The sequence below is a fragment of the Solenopsis invicta genome, chromosome 3, assembly GCF_016802725.1.
Source record: "Solenopsis invicta isolate M01_SB chromosome 3, UNIL_Sinv_3.0, whole genome shotgun sequence".
Lineage (NCBI taxonomy): Eukaryota > Metazoa > Arthropoda > Insecta > Hymenoptera > Formicidae > Solenopsis > Solenopsis invicta.
This window is the reverse complement of record NC_052666.1, coordinates 30,186,104-30,207,314: the sequence shown is the minus strand read 5'-3', so window position 1 is coordinate 30,207,314 and position 21,211 is coordinate 30,186,104. Positions and strand designations below refer to the sequence as shown.

At 30.9% G+C, this 21,211-nt stretch overlaps 1 protein-coding gene across 9 annotated transcripts; it reads right to left on the bottom strand.

Moving 5' to 3' along the window:
• Positions 1-8,606: 8,606 nt before the first annotated feature.
• On the bottom strand, positions 8,607-19,456 carry LOC105204552 (proton-coupled folate transporter). Of its 9 annotated transcripts, none has more exons than XM_039447162.1 (10): positions 18,602-19,456; positions 17,593-17,705; positions 16,837-17,113; positions 15,510-15,752; positions 14,061-14,412; positions 13,303-13,698; positions 12,049-12,186; positions 10,519-10,602; positions 10,034-10,190; positions 8,607-9,897 (listed from the first exon to the last, which is right to left on the bottom strand). In XM_039447162.1, the coding sequence occupies exons 3-10, from the start codon at positions 16,879-16,881 to the stop codon at positions 9,771-9,773; spliced, it is 1,542 nt and encodes a 513-aa protein (XP_039303096.1). In that variant the 5' UTR covers positions 16,882-17,113; positions 17,593-17,705; positions 18,602-19,456; the 3' UTR covers positions 8,607-9,770. The 9 variants fall into 9 exon arrangements, with proteins under 9 accessions (XP_039303096.1, XP_039303097.1, XP_039303099.1 ...); XM_039447163.1 differs by having other exon boundaries at positions 17,593-17,743; positions 18,735-19,456; XM_039447165.1 differs by having other exon boundaries at positions 18,735-19,456.
• Positions 19,457-21,211: the final 1,755 nt, after the last annotated feature.

The following is a 21,211-nucleotide window of genomic DNA, read 5'->3' as shown; positions in this document are numbered from 1 at the left end:
CGCGGCATTATCCTTTGGCGCATCATACCTACATATATCGTGAATACGATCATTTTCCATGAACGATTATCAATTGCCAACTCACGCGATCGATTAGCTCTTACGATTCGTGATTCGAATGTAAAAGCTATCGGCTACTTATCGAGGCAGGTATTCCGCGCGATTTATCCCTTTGAAGTAGAGATAGGAACGGGACGATAGGAATTATCGTTTCGTTGCGTTCGCGGGCGATAGTTATCTCTTTAATCCGCGAGTACGTTTCGCACTCCGATTCCAGCTCTTCCGCCGATCCCGAACGTGATTCATCTACTATTTTCGAAAATTGAGAACGATGCGGGGGTGCGGCCGAATCGAACGGTTGACGGATGGGAAAATCAATGGTGGCGATCGTTCGTTTTAATAATAATACGTGTATTCCGCGGGATTTACGCGGGAAAAATATATATTGCGCATGCATCAATACCGAATTTCCATTACACATTTTCGAGCGTTGCTTAATTGACCATCAACCCGACTTTATTTATTGCACAGTGTCGGTCGGATTGAAGTTGTCCAGGCCATATTTCCGCGTATATATCGCTGATTTGTTAAAACACTCCGCCAATCAGGATTCATTCGGTGCGCAAATGCGCGGGTTTGGAACGGCTTACAGTGATAGCTGTTCGAGCGATGATATTCTTTTCACATTACTTTTCAACTAGTGTTACGTAACAAAACGCGCGCTGCGCATGTAATTAATGCCGCATCGGGAATGCCGCTCGATTATTGTACATTTTATCATATTCGATAATTAGCGATTGTAATTAATCGTCTTTTCACGAGTGTTGTGTGAATGCAACGAATTTGATAACTTGAAAGGAGGAGCAAAATAATTAACAGATCAGTAATAGCAGGTAATAAATCGATAGGTGTGCATGTACCGTACATGGATAGTTCGAAAGCTGGATTCGCAAACTTTTGATAACGTTAAAAATTAGTCAGTATTTGTAACTCGGAAATTATCTTGATATTTTCTTATTAAGATTTTTGACATTAATTGATCTTTAAGATTCGTTATTAAAATGTGCTGCAATTATAGGACACCCTGTGCACAACTCGTCTAGCGAAAGTGAAGGTCTATGTATTCTTACGTTACGGTTAAGCGTGCCGACTACTGTGATCTATCACGTAAAATAGTCCGAATTGATAAAGATTGATGAAGATTGATCTTTGTTGGTACAAGTGGTGAGTACGAATGGTTTATTTGACTTACTGTCGAATTGTTGGCTACGGCCAGAAATGAGCGTGTAAAAATCATTTGTTATTAATGGAAAAATTTTAAATATATAAATACATTATTTTATACACGCACCTTTAGTTTTGAAAAATATTTTTAGCTTTTCAAAATATTATGTGTATATTATATGGTCGACCTTGCACTTGCAATATAATATTGACATTTCGTTGTAACTTTGCCGTGAAAACGTTTGCGCGAAGGAATCACCGACCGTCACGCTGCGAGCTCGAACTGTGATTATATTTTCTCTTTTTTTTTTTTTTAGTCCGGTATTGAATAACGTTTTTGTTCGCTGCTTCCGTGTGCGCTATTACGGCGTGTAACTGGATTAACGAGCTGTAGCGAGTTTTAATTCGCTCCTCCATGAATGTAAGCGATTGTCACTCTCGGTCTCTCACGAAAAATGTGCCAGAGCAGAATGGTGACGTAATCGTGTACAACACGTGTTACGGACGGGGACAATGTAACAATTTCATTTTCCGTGTTTGTGGAAATTACTTCCGCTAGCATACGGAAAATATTCAATATTTAATTCAGGCATTCAGTTATATTTAATTTTGCAATTGGTGATTGATAAATGAATCGCGACAGAGCTTTGGGTATTCTCCTCTTTGAATTAATTATAAACTGACATCAGTTACATCATGTAGCTCTGCGAATGATGCGTAGCATATACGGAGAGAATTTTCTCATAAAATTTGAAAACTTGTCATGGCAATCGCAGGACCACATTGCATTTCGAAAAACTTTATAATTTTCTCTGATTTATTAATATCTACTATACGTATAAATATATTTTATATTTTAGTACAATAAAATATATTTTTGATTATTTTTATTAAACTTTAAAAATATGTTGAACAGCTTATCATTGTTTTAAATAGAATAAATGCCAAGTAACGATAAACAATATCTTATATAAATTTTACAATATAGCATGAGATTTTTAATTTGACTTTTCATTCATAATTTTATCATACGACATAGTAATCGATCAGTGAGTTGTTTATATAATACATTATAAATAAACAATATATAACACATTTCTCAATAGAAAAAATGGCGTAGCACGTTAGATGTCTTAAAGTTATATCTTATGCGTCGATTTTAGATGTTTTGCTCACTAGAAAATTTTTATTTAACAACTACTTGTAATAATTTGAATAATGAGTGGATAATAATATAAAAAACATCAGGGATGTAACTTTGTATTCGACAATTTAATCTTGTTAGAATGACAATGAGGCACAATTGATGATTATAGATTTTTGTATTATAATGCGTTGAGAATATCTTCAAAGAGAGTCAAAACATTCGTGCGTTTCTTACATAGTTTACGTTTAATAAATTTTGAGAGTTTTACAATTTAATTTGCTCATTAAAAGTCACGTGCTCTAATTAGCTTCGTCTAATTATTATAATGTTAAATTTCGAGAATTTATTGCGGTATTGTTGTTCATGTATGAGTCTTGAAAAAAAATTAAATTGTGCATAAAGTATCGAGAATTTTGCGTAATCGTCCGAAATGTAATTCGCACGGCCGTTTCTCTCGTTCGTGAGATCTTCGATTAACCGGGTTATGCGAACGCGGAAGTACGCGAAAGCGACGGCATACACTCGGTCGATGATACGACGTGCAAGGTAAATTGCCACAATAGACGTCACGGAGATGTCACGGAAAAAAGGGAGCGGACGGGTGCAAAAGTACTTTACTCGTTAGGCGACTTTACGTGCACGAGACGCTTACGTGATACGCATTATTATCGTCAAAGTCGGCACAGCGACCTGTGTGGCTCTCCATTTCGAATAAACATCTCCATAGCATCCTAACAGGAACGGTTCAAAAGCCATTACCTTGAGAAAGAAAACGTGCGTATTTTTAAATAGTTCAGAACCATCTTTTGCCGACGTACAATGAATTTTTTTTACTGAAATCTCGCAAGACCTTTGAGAATAATATATAAGCTGTTGGATGTCTTATAGAATCTTTTTACCGAGAGAAAAAATTTCTAAATTTTAATAAATATTTATTCGGATAGTACTGGTGAAATATTTACGGTGCATAAATATTTACTTATCTATAAAAAAATGGTTTAAATTAGTTATTTTTGTACTAATATACAAGATATTTAGTAAATATTTTATTATTACTATTTGAATAAATATTTATTAAAATTTAGTAATTTTTTCCTTAGTGCACTTAAATTTAGAATAAAATAGAGAAAAAATACTAATTATAAACTTAAATGAAAGAAACAAAATTAAAGGGATAAGTAACGGAAATTTAAGAAATGTTTTTATTGATTCATAAAAGTTTACATATATTATTTTGGATAATTAAATCATATTACAATGCATCTTGTTTTAATTCTTATCTTCATAAATATCTTTGTACAATATTTCATCTTTTTACTTACAAGAATAATTCATTAACCAGATTTAATGTACAGTAGTGCATTCATCATAACAGCATTTAAATCTTACATAATTTTATAACTTAACTTACTTATTTATACCGGCGATATTAATCAAGGTGACAATATTAGTATAATTTTATCTCGAATATTTAACGAGTATTACCTATTGCACGAATAATTACCAGTTGTTTGTCAAATTATTGATTTCAATTTCACGTTCGCAATTAGAGTGAAAAAAAGTATACAATCATTATCCCGGTGATTCAGTTCATAGCTAGAAATAGAGCAACGAGTTTGCCAGTCGGTTACAAAATCAATCTTGTGGAATACGCGATTCTGAAAAAGCGAGAACTCGCGCGGTGACCCGGGATTATCGTTTAACGCCCTGCAGGCTGCACCGTGGTTGGTTTTGGATAGATCCATGGGTTGGGTGCGTAGGGCGGCCTTTGAGGTATCGGATAGATCGTAATAGCTCCGGATGCAATTGGGCCGGGAGTCGGTGTCGCGTAAGCGAGCGCGGCGAGGACTATTAAAGCTGCCGCAACAACGAGAACCATTTTTCTCAGCGAGACCTGAAAGCGGAGGTGCATCGTTTGAAATACTTCCAATGGCGATTTGACGCTTCAGATGCAATCCGTCCAATTTATATTACGGTGCTTTTCAAATTTGTCAACATCATGAAACGTTGCTGCTGGAAAAACTTTCATAACAAGGACAACAATTATGGCTTGTATGTTATTAGCTTCATGATCTCTGCGGAAGTAGTAGTGAAGAATACTCTTATTATGTTCTTTTATTTTTATTTTTCTTTTTTTTAAATTTAAACGGTTGAAACGTTTTGCAACTTCGTCACAATTTAGCTCGAAATATGATCTAACCAACTAGTTTTACCTGTTTTTCTGCTAGACGATTAGGATCATTCTTAACATGGCACTTTTGCACTTTGTTTCTTTGCATGTGCGAGTGTCAACAAAAATTTATTTCCCACCAGGCATCCTAATGGTGAACTTTTACTCCTACCGATCGTCTAAATTGCTATTCGATGCAAGATAAAAAGTCCCATGGATAGAACGTTACTTTCTCTGTGACTATTTCAACTATGCAAACTGTCAGTCCGAGCGATAAATAAGCCACGTAATATAATACAATATTTATACTGCGTCTTCACTTTCAATTAGATTGCAGATTAACGGGGAATTTGTCACGGGGGATTTACAAACTGTCACTGCTAAAGCAAGATTATTTACTTCAGTCATAACTCAAAGTCGTAATTCATTCAAATAGATCTGTTAAAATGATCTGACGCACAATCTGATAAAAGGCGTTACATATCGAATTCAATATATGAGAGAGAATTGAAACAAAGTACAATAGAATATAAGGTTACTTTTTGCTTTTCTGACATTTTATAAGCTGATCCCACTTAAACGACGTGTTTTGCAAAATAGCCGGTAGGCACACTTAGACAGAGTTTTTTTTTTAATTTCTCATCGGCAATCAGACGGACATGTTCGAGAAAAAAAAAACAGAATGATTTCATCGCGAGAACCGCGTCACTCATAAATTTCCACGCCAGCCGCGATCATAATTATGACGTTATTACTGTTATCAAAGAAACTGCATTTTTGCGCGAGAATGCGGAATAATTTGACTGAAATAATGATGGGTGGATTCTTTAATGTGTATAACGTGTGTTGTTATCGTTAAGCTTCATGATGGGAATGTGTGATATCTGATCTCTCGAATGCAGAAATTGCTTATGAAGCAATTTACATTGATATCAACTGCGCACATGAGAAAAGAGAAAACCGAATGATCTTATATTTAATTTGTAAATAAGTTTGATGGAAACTGACGATTGATAATCGAGTTAGCTGCGTGATTAATGCACCATCTGACTTCATTGTTCTTATCGCGATCGTCGCGCTGTGATTTTCCATATTTGCGCATAATTTCGAATTCATCAATAGCAGTAATAGAGCATACGGTATGAGTTATTATTTATGAAGGTACATTGGCTGACATAGATTGTGATGGAAACATTTGTATCAAACATGCATTTCTGCTTTACAAATATGTATTTCTGCATTTTAAATCGATTGCATATAGATTGCTTTCTTCCCCTCGATGTTTGTTATACTTAATTAACTTTTATGTTTGTTTATAATATAATTTTGTTTATGCGCAGATTTAATTAATATGTAACAAATAATTACAAAATAAATAATAAATAACAAAACAATTTAATAATAACAATTCATAAAACTAAGTACTCTTCTATTTCTGCGCGTTAAATGTGCGAGATGAGAACGTAAAATTGCTGTCTTTTTTTAATGAAATACTAGACAAAGTAGACGCGCGCTACAATAATTTTGTTATTACATAACTTTATACAAATTATAAATTTAATATTACACTATTAACCCTTCAATGCACATAGTCAAAATACGCATCTATTATCTCCATGATGATAGCCGTTCATAACGTAATTGCTATCTTTTTTAATGAAATACCAGACAAAGTATGCGCGCGCTACAGTAATTTTGATATTACATAACTTTATACAAATTACAAATTTAATATTACACTATTAACTCCTTCTAAATACACATAGTTAAAATACGCGAGCTCCGCGATGACAGCCGTTCACGAAGTAAGCTTTGTCAAATAGCAGGATTATAGCATTTGCATACCAATTATTTATATCTTTTTTGCATTTACTTTTTCAGCAAATTTTACATGCAAAGTATATTGTGTCGCGAATAAATTTAGAACGTTAATATTCGTTTGCTGTACGCTGTGTATTACCATGATAACGGAGATCCTAGACGTCCCTTGACGAAGTAATGCTCGAAACGGACAGTACGCATTTCCAAATGTTGGCAGACTTTTTATACCAGTTGATTTTAAGAGGTGGATATTTGGGTCAAAATATATACGTGAGAAGCGATATCACCCGTATGCCGCGGGTGGTGCTCAAGGAATTCCCATCGAAGGAACCGAGCAGGTGTTCATTTTCATTCATGCTAACTCGCGGCATTCAGTTGGATAGATGCGCATCATTGCATAGATCGCGGAAGAGGAAGGCAGAGAATTAATCCATATTTCTGTGCGCAGTGATGCGCGAGTATTGTGTAACGTAATTAGAAATGAAAGACTTTTCATCTAATTATTAAATTTGTGCGCACACAAAAAAAATATATACAAACTATCAAATTTAAATTAATAGCTGTGATTATATTGGAGCTGTAATCATCACGATTAATGAGCCACAGTCATTAAGAGGTAGACTTAATATACGTTTAACAAAGAAGGTCAATAAAAAGTATACAAGTTATAAAAAAAAAACGAGAAATATTTGCGTATATGAAATATATAAAATATATGGAAATGTAGAAAAAAGCCATTTTTTGATCAAAGCGGATCTTTGTGCTTAATAATATTTGAATATAAATTATTAAATGTAATTTTTAGTTCTATAAATTGCGAGCCGACATGGATTGTCGAACTCAATCTTTAAACTGAAGTTAATACTACAAATTAATTTGATCGTCAGATTTAATAATGATGCAACAAGCATCTTAAAAATCTGTAAAAAACTTATTGCAAAAGTATCAACTAGAATTCTAATTTAGAACTCTTTTGTTCCTAGAACTCTTTTATTAGTTTAATGCCATTTTTTTAGAACTTGTATGTATAACAATAAGTTGGGTATTGGATCGATGTGTCAATAACATAAGAAATAAGAAGAATGGCATTTTATTATTTTTATATAAAATATAAATTTAATATTTTTAATATGACGTTTATTAAAATACAATTTAATGTGTGATAGATGATTTTTATGAATAATTTAAAAAAAAAAATCTTATCTGTTAATGTATTTGAATAAACCGCATTAATTCAAGATACACACACACACACACACACACACATAATTGATAATTTTATTAAGTAGATTGTTTGAATTAATTATTGATAGAAGTTGATTATTTAAAACTGTTTTGAGTATAAAGTAGATAAATATAAATTATAGATTGCTTGAAATATTGAGCATAAAAATAATCTTATCATAGAACCGTTGATGTTGTTAGATGCTTTTTAATACTTTATTTTTTTTTAGAGTTAATACTATTCAGTTTTCAAAGAACATATAATTGTTTGCACCGAAAATTCTAAACGATGACAATTAGTCAACGGTCCTTGACATGTTTGTGGTCTGCACATGTTGAATACTAATGAGTATAGCAGTCTTCTTAGATATCGTCCTAAGCGTTGTGTAAATGCAAATCACAATCTTGCAAACCTGTCCTACTGGTATTGTTGTTTACGTTAATAACAAACTTCGAAATTAGAGACAATTTCATTTTGATGAAAAAGTTTTAAGAGGTTTAGTGAGACTCAATTTAAGATTTGAAATTAAACGTTTGTAGTAAAACGAACTTTTTGTAGATTGGTGACGAAGAATATCATTTTCTAATTTAATTAGAAATTAATTAAATTTTAATTCAGTAATAAATTAGATGTGAGGTTAATGAGATATTTAACATAGAATACGTAAAAAATGATGGCTAAAAGTAATTTCCTTCACATTATTATTTATAAAAAATATTATTCTTGTTTTGTTTTAATCTTTGTAACGCTAGGAAATATTTTCCATATGTAAAATAACGTGTTCAAGAAATCTTAACACTATTAATTTTTTTAAAGTGCATGTTTTTATCTATAAAAGTATGAAATTAATCATGCTAATTCTCAATAATTATAGCATGTGTCATCGCTATTTTGATGAATTGTTTATACACTTTTAAGTCACACAGTGACACAATAATTTCCTGAGTCATATCTAATTATTAGTACAATTATGTTACGTATATTTAATGATGGAAAAACGAATAGTCGTCATAACTGCGTCAACAAATTAATTCTCCGTATAATTTATTTTTTCTCAATTTCGATGACTAAGTGATTGATAAGAAATAAATATATAATCTATCAGTCACTCAATAACTGTAGTAATAAAAATAAAATTTTTCACAAGAGCAGTTTCGAATAATTAAAGTATACGATACAAATATGAATATATACAATAGTATTATATTCACACAAAATAATAATGCAATATAAAAATATAATCTTAGGAATTTAAATAAGATCTATATATATACTACTGTGTAACGATCTTTTTCTCGCAAGTCATTCATGACTAAAGATCGTGAGTTTCATTTGTTGCCTGCTTATATATGCTTCATTGTAAATCTTGGCAAAGATACTCTCAGCAGTTTGTCATGGCCTTTCGAAAGGTGGTGATCAATTAAAAATCTAAAATCAAATATATTCTGGGCTGATTTGAATCTAAATTTTTGGTACAGAAAACAGATGCGCATTTTTTATGCTACAGTGTCCCAATTAGCAAACACTATTTTTTAAAATATTTATTCTTCATTATAACATTTTTTAAATATTTAAAAACATGGTTTGCTGCTTGGGGTAAGATATGTAAATATACTACAAATGCATTTATTGCAATTTGACTGTTAGTCTTACTTCTAAATCCATTTGATTTTTCAATTTTACTGTTTGTAATCAAATTTTTAGAATTATTTTTATTACAACAGTATATATAAAAAATGTATATTAACATTTTAACAATAATGTAAATATTTTTATTCTGCGCGTATTTATTATAACTATTACCTTATTTCTCGAATTGCATTTCACATTTGATGTGTTACTGAAAACGCAATACAACAAATACCTAAAATATGTCGGGAAAATATATTTCTACAGTCTTCTTACCCATACATACCTATAAACAAGCTATTCTAAAAACTATTTTATCGCTAAATTAACAAAATTATAATGTTATATCATTTTTTCTGAGATATCAATCTTAATCAGTACTTAAAAGCGAGATAAATTTGAGCTCATTCCAAGTGGAAATTTCGTGAACTTAAAGTTGTAAATGTATTATGCATTTATATTGATAAGATGAAATGTCAGTGCCTAACGAAATGTGACCTTTGTTTCGTTACGTATATAAGGCAATTACAATCTTATCACATGTTTTTGTAAGATTAGGTTGTTACGTTACTCGTTGAGCTAGTTTCAGTATTACTTGGAAGAGATGGAGCCACAGCCTCATCATCGATGTAATCCTCTTGCTCGGTTGCGTGCTTGGACCACGATGTAAAGTTGATCAATCTGAAAAAAAACAATTATTTGTCAAAATTAGATTATTCAAATTGAGCGATTAAGCGAGTCACAGTTCTCCAATATGTTTTTAAACGAAGGAAAAAAATAAAGTATGAAACAATGATGACTAAGAGTATCTACTTACAGAATTAGTAGGAGCACGGCAATCTGCGTTGCGAATGTCAACCAATAAAACGAGCTCGGTGCTGTCTTAATCGTGGCATTGTAAAGTTGGGAATACAAAGTGCCGCTAAATAATGGGACCGCGTTATCGCATACAGAGAGCATCGCGAATACCTTTCCTGGAGAGCAGAAAAACACATTTTATCATTCTACTTTTGTTACGATGAAAAAAAAAGTATCATTGCGGCTCGAAATTGCGACCGGTATTATATAAGAATCAATTTTACCTCGGGAATTACATGTCTTATACATAAAAATTTAGATGTTAGCTTAAAGCATGTATTTTCTATGTGGCATTATAAGTTGAAACTACTGAACAGCACGTGATATTCTAGAGTAATTTCTATGATGTCATATACTATTACGGTATACATTTGTGATCTATTGGAATTAAACCGGTCTTGAACTAACAGTGTCAAAATTGAGGCAATAATTATTATCACTCACCTCGCTCCTCTACAGGCACAAGCTTCGAGGTCATAGATCTGAGTACTGGAGCTACTACGGGACCTAACGCAGCAACAGTAGCACCTGCAAAATGATTGTTATAAAATAACTTTAATCATTTTTTTATTTTATTTCTTATTTGAGTATATAGAGTGTTTCTAGATGAGTGTCGTTTCAAATAATTATTAAATCGTAAAAGATTTAAAAAAGAGAATAAAAAAATGTTTCAAGTAAAACTAAATCTTTTGAAGGAAACATTTTACGATGAATACACATTTTTTAAAATGGAGATGTTCTTGAGATTTTAAAGTTTTGATTATTTATCTTAGTTTTTTTAAACAAAATTATATGATTTTTTTACACTAGGTGATTCTTTTATTTATTCTGCATATGAAAGTATTACAGTGGAGTTAGCGAAAAATTTAAGAGATATAAGAGACATAAAAAATCAATAATTTAGGAGACATTTTTTTATTAACAGATCTTACATAAACTTTTTATAGCAACTGTATTTTAATACTTTTGTACACAAAATAATAAGAGGAATCAATTGATATAAAAAAAATACTTAGTTGCTTTTCAGAAAAATTATGCAGTTTATAATGAATTATTATATATATTTTTTAAAGTAAAAATTTGTTTTCTTTACATAATTAATTCATTTCATTATTTGCGTAAATGTATTAAGATACAATTGTCAAGAAATGAATAGTTTACAATTTACAAGATATTGATTTTTTGCTAATTCTATTTTAATATTTTGGTATACAGAATAATTAGAGGAATAATATTATGTAAAAATCATATAATTCTATTTAAAAAACCAAAAAGAAGTTTATCTTGAAATCTCAGGAGCACTTTTACCATTGAGAGACCGATTTGGTTGAATAAAACAAAATGTTTCAGTTAAATTATTTTGTCTGATTGAATTTGTAATTTATTTATATGACTAAAAAATTGTATCATAAACAAGTTAATGTACTGACTTGATCTTTATGAACTGTATCATAAACAAGTTAAATATTACAACAATCAAACTTTTGCTTGCATGGATTTAGTTATTTCAATCAAATTTTATAGTAGAAATAGCAAGCTCATTCACATACAAATTTGATTTAGTGATCAAAATTTGAATAAAATCCACAAAAAATTTGGTTTTATGCAATTAACAATTCGGTTCACTAATTCAAATTTTTATGTTAATATTACAAAAATTTTTAACAAAATTCTTTTGCTGTGTCAACCAATGCATTTGTTTGCCCATATCCAAACTAGAGATTTAATTAATTCAATCAAATTTGATTTTATTCAACCAAATGAATTTTTCAGTTATAGAAAAAAAATATATATATCTACATGAACACATATTGCCTTCGATACAGAATAATTTTTACTTGAAACATTTTTTTTTGCGTCTCCTCACAATTATTTCAAACGGCATTTTTCTGGAAATACTTTGTATATGCGTGTAATATTTTGATTAAAAAGTACTCGGATACAATTTGATAAAAATATAAAATTTTTACTTACCCACATAAAATAATTCCGACCGATCCGCTAAAACAAATACTATTCTTCCGGCTGCGTGCGCTATTGCTCCAACCGCAACGATGAAAATGTCTCTCATTCTTATTAATTTACTCATGATAGGTACTCCAATGAGCATTGCTGTCAAAACAAATTTTTTTTAGATATCTCGTACCTTATGTTTTTGTGTTTATAATAGCATCTACAATATTTACGCTGTTTGTAAAATTTTGCTTGTAGCACTGAACTTGTTTTATACACACTGAGAAAAATATTTTGGCGAGAGCAACCAAAATTTAATTAATTAGTGATCATATGAATTTTGCAGTTACTGGTACCAAAAACTTAATTACATTTAACAAAACATTTGATAATTAGTTTTATGAAAATAATTAGTTAAGGCTAAATTGTTTTGTTAATTTAATTACGTATTTAATAATTATAACTATAAAATTCATTTGATTATTTAATTAAATTTTGATTGATCTCACCAAATATTTCTCTCACGGAAAGATGATTTTGCTGAAATTTTAGTTAGATACATATTTGTAATTAATTTTCAAACAAATTAATTTTCAGACAATTAATCAGCGTATAGTTTGTATGAGTTGGGAATTGTATAATTCATGCAAAATTGTTATTAGACGTCAAGATCTGCTTTAACTAATGTGATTCCCTCCCCTTGCTTTCATTTACGTTTGACCTCTTCATCGGTCGATTAACAATTAATATTTAATTAAAAATTAATTTTGTTGGACCATCAAAATAATTATTATATAGAACGTTCAATCATAATATGCGATATTGCAAAAAGTTTTGACATTCTAGCAACCAACTTGAGCGATCTACATAATTATTTTCAGATTTGTATCTAGCTTTTTTATACACTTTAACAAAATCTCTTCTTTTCATAGTTATAAAAATATTGAATAAAATATTGATTTAGATGTTCAAAAATGATAAGAAAAAGTGATTGATAATAAAAAGTTAATAACCTATTTTGTGCATGCACTCGCACACAAAAATAGAGCCTTTCCTACGATCGGTTTTAATTTCGCGTAATTGCCATGAGTCGTGTAATTTCTTTAATATCATTGATAATCAAAGTCTAATTATAAATTAACCGGTAGTGAAAGTTCTCACGATAAGAAATTTCTCCTTTCACTCGTGTCGTTCAGAACACGTTGCGGATTTATATCGTCGAGATTCGCGAAATGTCAATTAGATTAATTGGAATCAAGTCCACATCAAACTGACCTAATACGAAGAGAGTTGATTGAAACGTTTTAAAGTTGCTAAAGTCCGTCACGTTCCAGTTAAATATTAGTGAAGTGTACATCTGGCTCTTGGGCTTTTCATCTCTCTGGAATGTATACAGACACATCGCGAGCAGCAGTAACCACAGGTGCAATTTGCCGTGATTGCGTCTCGACTTCACCAACGTCCGCATTGTCGTGGCGACGTGTCTCATATCAAAGAAGTCCAGCAGCCAATTGCCGCCCGAAAGCGGTTGTTGCCGCGGTGACGTTTGCCATTTGAGCCACACGAGCGAATATATAATCGCCAGCAAGAGCAAAGTCACGTTTACAGCGAACATAATCGTGTAGGACATGTCGACCAGATGAGTAAATACATAAGAACCAAGTGCAACACCTGCGAATGAAAAGAAACGTGACTGATTATTTGAACGTTGCGCCATTGGATTGCAAAGACTCGTTTATGTAATCGCGCGATAACTGGATCCTCATTCGTAAAATGAAAGTGGCAAAACAACGATGTCATCGGCAATCCAATTTAATTCAATTTTAACCACTCAAAAATTGTCCATAGAAAGAAGAAATTTTTGACATTTATTTTTTTAAATAAATGCTCAATATTTATGAAAGTAATATAAAAGTCCAGAGGACGTCTAAACATTTTTTATTCTTTATTCGTTGAAGTTATTTCATAATAATAATTCAAGTAGTTATATCCCTCGACAATTAAAACTCTTTTGAGAGCGAACTTGTTCCTACCCGAAGGCATGGTGCTGAGGTAAACGACATCCAGGATTGTGATTCTCAAGGTTCTCTGTTGCACGGAGCTTACGTCCGACAAGTACGCAAAGCAACTGGCAAAGATCGCAACGTCGCCGCCCAGGATGCTCATCGGCAGGGTCGCCGTGTACACTACCATGTTTAGATTCCAAGTGTCCATCATAGAATTGATCACGATCATGAAGGAGTAAACCAATTTGCCCGTCAGACCGAAGACGAGCGGTAATTTACGCCCGCGCCGATCGCTCCAGTTGCCGTAGAACATCGCCAAGATAATAGGCATGACGTGCCCGGCAATGTCGTTCCATTGATGGAATTCCGAGACAGTCATCTACAAGAGGATTTTTTTTCTTAGTGCAGAGTAATTGAAGAGTGAAAGTTAGTTATTGTTCTGACACCGAAAAGTCTATTCTGAATCACGACAAAAAAATTGAAGTATGCTTTGACAGCAAAGTATAATATTATTTAGCTCTTGAATATTTTATTTAATTTTCTACTCCCAATAAATCAATTTTTATAAATTAAAACAGATGTGGGAATATATATGTTTGTACGTATGTGTTCTTAAGTGCTTAGCGTGGTACTCATTTTCGTTGCGTGGATATCTCGTTCTAATATTTGGTTTGTTAAATATGTTTGCTTTGATAACATTAGGGCTGTATTTTTGCTGATTATTCACACTTTGATCAATAAGCACTTCTTGTGTTGTAGTTGCAAACGAGGTAATCATGCGTATGAATGTACCTACTACGAAGTGCTATTGGCAAGCTGAATATTTGCACTCGATAAGCAATCGTCTGTCTTTATTTTAAAATAATGAAAAAGTTACAGATTGCTCTGTGTTTCGTTTGAAAGTAATATAAAAAAATTTGCGACAATTTTTTATCTGAAAAATTCTTTAATAAAAAGTAAAAACTCTAATAAAAATATACTAAGAAATAATGACAAAAAATTGTTTTTTTTTATATAAGTGCTTTAAGTGTTCGAGATGATTTATAGTTGTATGAAGAGATCAGTTATTTTGTAAATAAACAAAATTTATTTACAGAACAACTGAATTTAAATTCGTAATGAAATTTTGCATAAATTATTTTGAAATATTTTAAGTACTTACACACAAAGTATTGAGATTTTTATCATTTTTCTTTAAATTTTAGTTTTATAACAATAAAAAATAATGACAAATAAAGTAAATAATTATAAAAATGTATTGTTTAATAAAACAAAATATTATAAATTTTTATATGTGCAATATATAGTGCATTTAAAGTATAAATGTTAACACATTTGTAAAAATGAGTGTGATACAACCTTAACAATCTCTCGAGTTGTTAAACTGAACTTCAATAATTTTTTTCAATAATGAGCATGCTCTTTCTCTATTTATCTCCCTTGTCTTTCGTTTTACCTATTGTATGTAATTTTTACCTGTACTTTAGTCTTTATGTCTTTATTATTATCGTCATTCAACTTTAGACAGGTTTCTTTAGAGTATCCGTGGTCCACCCGACATGCTTTGTACCTAAAAAAATCTTGCTCGATGACTGACGTAAACATAAATGCCATCATGAAGAGCCACATAGTTGGCTCTACTGATATATGTTTCAACCATCGGAAGTATTTTCTCAACACTCTGTGTCTTTCATGAGAAGATTCCATCTGTGGCATTTGCTAGAAATTGCAAAATAAATATTATAACATAATCCGAGGATAGCCAGTAATATAAAATCAAAAATTAAAATTATAAAATACTCAATTCTAAGATATAGATAACAGAAAGTCACCTTCGCAAAATATAAACTAGTGAATGAATTAAAAAAAGAAAATACATGATTGATATCTTTTAAAACTTACGATGACAAAAACAAGAGATTTACGAAATGATAATTATATAATTATAGTTATATGGCTAAGTTAGTTAATGACTTGTATAAATGCGTGATAAAATTCCTTTTATCACATAAATGCTCTAAAAAGCGTTCATTAACGCATATCGTGCACTCTATAGTATTATATAAGTATATTGGTCGTGATCATTCTTTTCATTACAATATTGCTTGTTATGATACTTATGATTAACTATATAATTTTGATCTTTCGACTTGTCTCCAATGTTATATCTATTCTGAGAAAGAAATCCTATTAATTGCGACTTAAACTTTAGTTTCGTGACGAACAGCAAATATAATAGATGTATGTATACTCGAGAAGTAATTTACTATTATTGTTTAATTTTTAAATACTTTACGAAATTTTTTGTGCATTTTTGCTTTATAATTTTGTTTACGTTTATTTTTTCTTTAATTTTTTCCTTATTTATAAAGTAAATTATAATATATGAAGAGATTATTTTTCCTATTGCTATTTAAAAAATGGAGTAATATAATTTTATAGAAAAATCTAAAGTTTCATCGAAAACGTCGCAAACAGATTCAAAATTAAAGTCTCGCTTGCCACGTAATTAATTGTATTATGAAAGAAAATTATAATTAATTTAAAACTTATCTTAAGAAGGGTGAACGTTTTAATTATTATTATATAGAATCCGAAATTTTCACATGATGGGATGCCTTTATTTATATATATATTAATCGAAATATATAATATATAAATTTAAAAAAATTATTTTTGACGTTTTGAAAACAAAAAGCAAATAAATTTTTCTTCTTTGTCACAAAAAAAGTTTTTGAAAGAGAAAAGGCAAGATTGGATCAAACGATAAATTCTGTAATTTAAATAATAGCATCATACTTACCTCGCCAGTTTTAGTATCGCTATTAGTCGCTACTGCTTTCTCCATTCTTTTTCTTTTTAATTTACTTAGATCCTCAATGCAAAAGAACTTTTTCAGTTTTTGTTTTCAAGTATCTTATGTATTCAGCATCTTTGCATTGCCAGCAACGTACGTGCTTCTGCATGAAACTTGCTGAGCTAGTTCGTAACGAACTGATACTTTATCTGTTTGTATCAACATTAAGATCTAATTACGCGCATTATCCACCATGAAATTTTAGCACATTAAGGAGCACTACCTGAAAATTTCACATTTTCGCAATTATAATCTTTGCGATTACTTGAATAATTGTGTAATAATTTGCATAAAGTTTTGCGATCAATATACATTTGTACGTTTTAATCACGATATATTCTGTTGATGGAAAATTGTCAATGAAATTAAATATTAATATACGCTTTCGAACTTTATTATTATTGCATTAGAAGTTGGAAGATACAACATTACAAATTCGCTTGAAAATTCGCGGTTTTATTTCATGCTTCCGATGCAAATATCTAGGAGAATATGTGACAAGCACAAAAGTCTTTTTTTCTTCATTGCTATTTTAAAACTTTTAAAGCTCATTTTTACGAGCTCGTAAAAATTTTATTTTCGTTTAGACATTTAAAGGGATTGACATGTTGATTTGTGTATACGTCAACCGAGAGTTAATCATATCAAGTAGATATAATAAGTAGGAACACAGCGAGATAAAAAAACTGCCACAACACTTACGATAATTAGATGTTGCAACTTGGATGTTGAAAAATGAATGTCTAACTTTGTGGTATCGTTACTGCGAGATATCGCAGAGAATGGTACTTGTATACACGATCGCTCCAATTTATCTGATAATATAATTTAAAACGATTTATCACAACATTATCTGAAAATTGGAAATTGAACTATTTATAATCGCAGATGTCTACCACACGTCCACAGATACGCGTACACGTTGTCCCGCGTTTTTTAACTTTTCTGTCATATCGATTTAATAACAGCGTAGATATAAAAGTACAAGGTGATTGTTCCCGATTTTTTAAGACTTTTATTAATTACTTCTGCGATGAAAATCAGTGAAATCGCGAGAATGTCGATAACAAGCTTCAAGATATTTATTGTCACTGACTTGTGAAAAATACATTAGATGAAATTTATGTATAGAAAAATTGTAGTTTAACGGGAGTTAATTGTAATATTTACCGATTAAAACATTGACGAAGAAAATATTAATACTGCCACCCTCTAACTAGAATTTAAAAAATTCTTTTTGCATGTTTAGTTAACATTTTAGTACATAACGCACTTAATGTAATAATTATAACATTTGCGATTTGATTTTTTTTTAATTACACTCAAAAAAAGAAATTTATTTTTAAGATATTAAAATATTTAGTTTTAAACGGTGTTCAGATTTAAAATACTAAGACTGAAATCTTTAACGTCTTCAAATGTTTTAGTATTTTCAATTTAAACACCGTTTAAAATTAAAACGTTTTTATTTATTTAACAAATGGAGAGACAAAGACAAAATATTTTAATATTTTAAAATAAAACACTTTTGAGTGTAAATGAAGTAAACTTTCTTTAACGGGAGTATTAGCACTATCGAAATTTTGTTTCAAATACAAAAAATTCGTGTTTTCACGTTTTCCATATTAATTTAAAAACTCCAAGGAAAATTGATCGAGCTACAGCATAATAAAACATTTTAATACATAACACACAGTATAACAATTATTACATTTGCGAGTTTATTTTTTTATTTAAAGTAAATAACTTTTTCTCTATTAACGGAAACATCAGCACCATCGGAATTGCAACTCCGTTCTCAAATACAAAACAAATTCGTGGTTGCACATCTGATTCAAACTAACATTGAAACTCCGAGCGAAGCTGGTCGACTTATTTAGATTAAAATAATTGTGTTATCGGCCGGTCCGAAATGCTGCACAATTCTTATCACTGAGTTCCAGTAAATTATACCGTCGGCTTCCGTCGTGATCAGTAATTAATACCGAAAATATCCGAGATGACTGGTACAGCCAGCGTCTCGGCCGCGCACGTGGTTCGCGTCTGCTCCAACAGTACATGCGACACACGCGCTGCGTGCCTTGGCACGTGGTTTCTCGCAACCGCCGTGGAACTGAAGTCAGCTATGTGTGTCCGCTCGTTTGGAGGGGGTCTCGATTCGCTGGCACGAGTCGGAGCATCTTATCGACGATTTTACGTAATCGGCCCCTCGAGTATGCACAACGGTGACGAGTGTTGCGTCGTGACATCGTAGCGCCATAATATATGTCCGTCTTCGCGGGTCATCCATCAGTCGAGGACGACGAATACGTTCGTGAGCGACCACACAGTGTGCTCCAAGCGTTCGCCTATCGTCGACTGCGAGAGTCTCCGTCAGGTCGGCCATCCTCTCGGTTGGAACGAACCCGGCGACATCTCGTGGAACGAAAAATGCAGGGAAATATGATCTCGAAAAACTTTCTGGCGATTGTAGATGATTTCCAAGAGTGATTTTGGTCCTTGGTGGCTCTTATTTCGAACTCGACTATCATTTCAACTTGGGATAGGTAGCTGTCTCTTCAAAGTTCTAGTTTGTGGTTGCCTCCTCGTGCGGTTGGCACTTGTTGGGTAACGTGAAGTATTGATCGCTTTAGTGACCTCGGTTTCTGTGGGAAATTTGAAAGAGTCGGACGTGTAACGTTGCTGTTGTAAAACGTTACCTTTCATTTTAGAGATTTTTATAAAACTTGAGAAATTCTTTTTTTTTCTAATCTTTCTAATGAATCCTCCAGTAACTTAATCAGCTTTTAAAGAAGTTAAATGTAAGGCATGTTACTATAAATTAAAATTTAAACTGCCGTAACACGTTTCGAAAAATTGACGCAAAATTTGCACCGACTGTTTTACATTGGACTTTGACAAATTAGATGCAACTTCATAATCAACTTGACACTTGCCCATATAGCACACTAATGTTGAATCAACGTCTCAGCAACATTGAATTGCGAATGTTGCAGCAACATCCCGAAATGTAGAATTAACATGTTAAAAAGACATCAAGAAATATCCGTTGAATCTATAATATGTTTTACACTGTTAAATAATAAAGAATCAAATTTAAATCAATTTCTTGAATTGAATAACATTTTGTAATTTTTAACTACTATATGTGTGAAATTTATTACTTTAACACAAAATATGTTAAAACAACAACTTCATGCAGAACAACGTACTATGCGATGTGCCATACCTGAGCGCGCAAATTTCGGATAATTTGAATTTGTTAATTTTAAACTTTTTTTAAATGTTGTTACGCGATTGCATCGCTTTTGCCTCAATCGCACTAATTATGCGAACGCATGTGAAGGAAATTTTTTGCAATTTATTTTGAAGTACTCTTTTATGAGGTTCAATATATCGCATTTTATTGAAAGTTTAAATAACTAACAATTTTTGAACATTAAAAATTTTTTTGTTAATAAAATTTTAATATATTTTAATAAATTGTTTCAATAAAATACGTTTATACGTCAAAGTTATATGCTGTTAGACTATTTGACATTCGACATTCGTAAACTATCGTTTGAATTCTTAAGAATGATGGGATCAGATCGGAAAACCGGTTCCTCTTTTTTGCTGAACAGATGGTTCAGTTAATTGGTTGAATTAACTGTAAGGACTAAACTAGTTTGAGATATAAGAACATTTCAAAGACATCACCAATGTGATTAAAACCGTGCTTTTTTAATGCAATTTTTACAAAAATAAAACAAAGTTTATTTGATTTGATTTTTCGTTTAATTAAAAAAAAATTTTTTTTAAATTAAATTAAAGATAAAAATGTTAAATGTAAAAGTATACTTAATAATAAAGAGGAAATGTTTATTATTACCAAATATTAAAGAGAAATGCTTTATAAAAGAAACGCATTGCTGTTATTTTTTGTAATGCTAAAAAGTATGATATTAGAGATTTAAATTTACTTAATAAAATTGTTTAATAATTAATAAATGTAATAATCAACATTAGAATTTATAATTCTAAATTTGTTTTTAGTAAGCTTTTTTTATATTAAATTTATTTTTTTAATTCTTTACATTAATATTTTTATTCTTCAGTACTTATTTTCATAGAAATTTTGATTGTAATTCACAAACGAATGAATTTAATAAAAAATTTTCATTGTTTTTAACATTGATATTTTAAGAATGAATTCATTGAACTAAAAACAAATTTGTAATTTACTATATAAATATTATAAATTCAGTGCTGGTAATAACTATTGGAAAGCAATATAAAAAATAAAGTGCAAAATATTTTGTTATATTTAAAATATGTTAAA

What these genes read in the sequence shown, in the direction of transcription:
- LOC105204552 (XM_039447162.1), bottom strand. Translation starts at nt 16,881, where the DNA reads ATGGAGAAAGCAGTAGCGACTAATAGCGATACTAAAACTGGCGAG. An exon ending in ATCAACTCTCTTCGTATTAG is followed by an intron (nt 12,187 to 13,302) that starts GTCAGTTTGATG and finishes TTGTTTTGACAG; the next exon opens with CAATGCTCATTGGAGTACCT. An exon ending in GCCGTGCTCCTACTAATTCT is followed by an intron (nt 9,898 to 10,033) that starts GTAAGTAGATAC and finishes GTTTTTTTTCAG; the next exon opens with ATTGATCAACTTTACATCGT.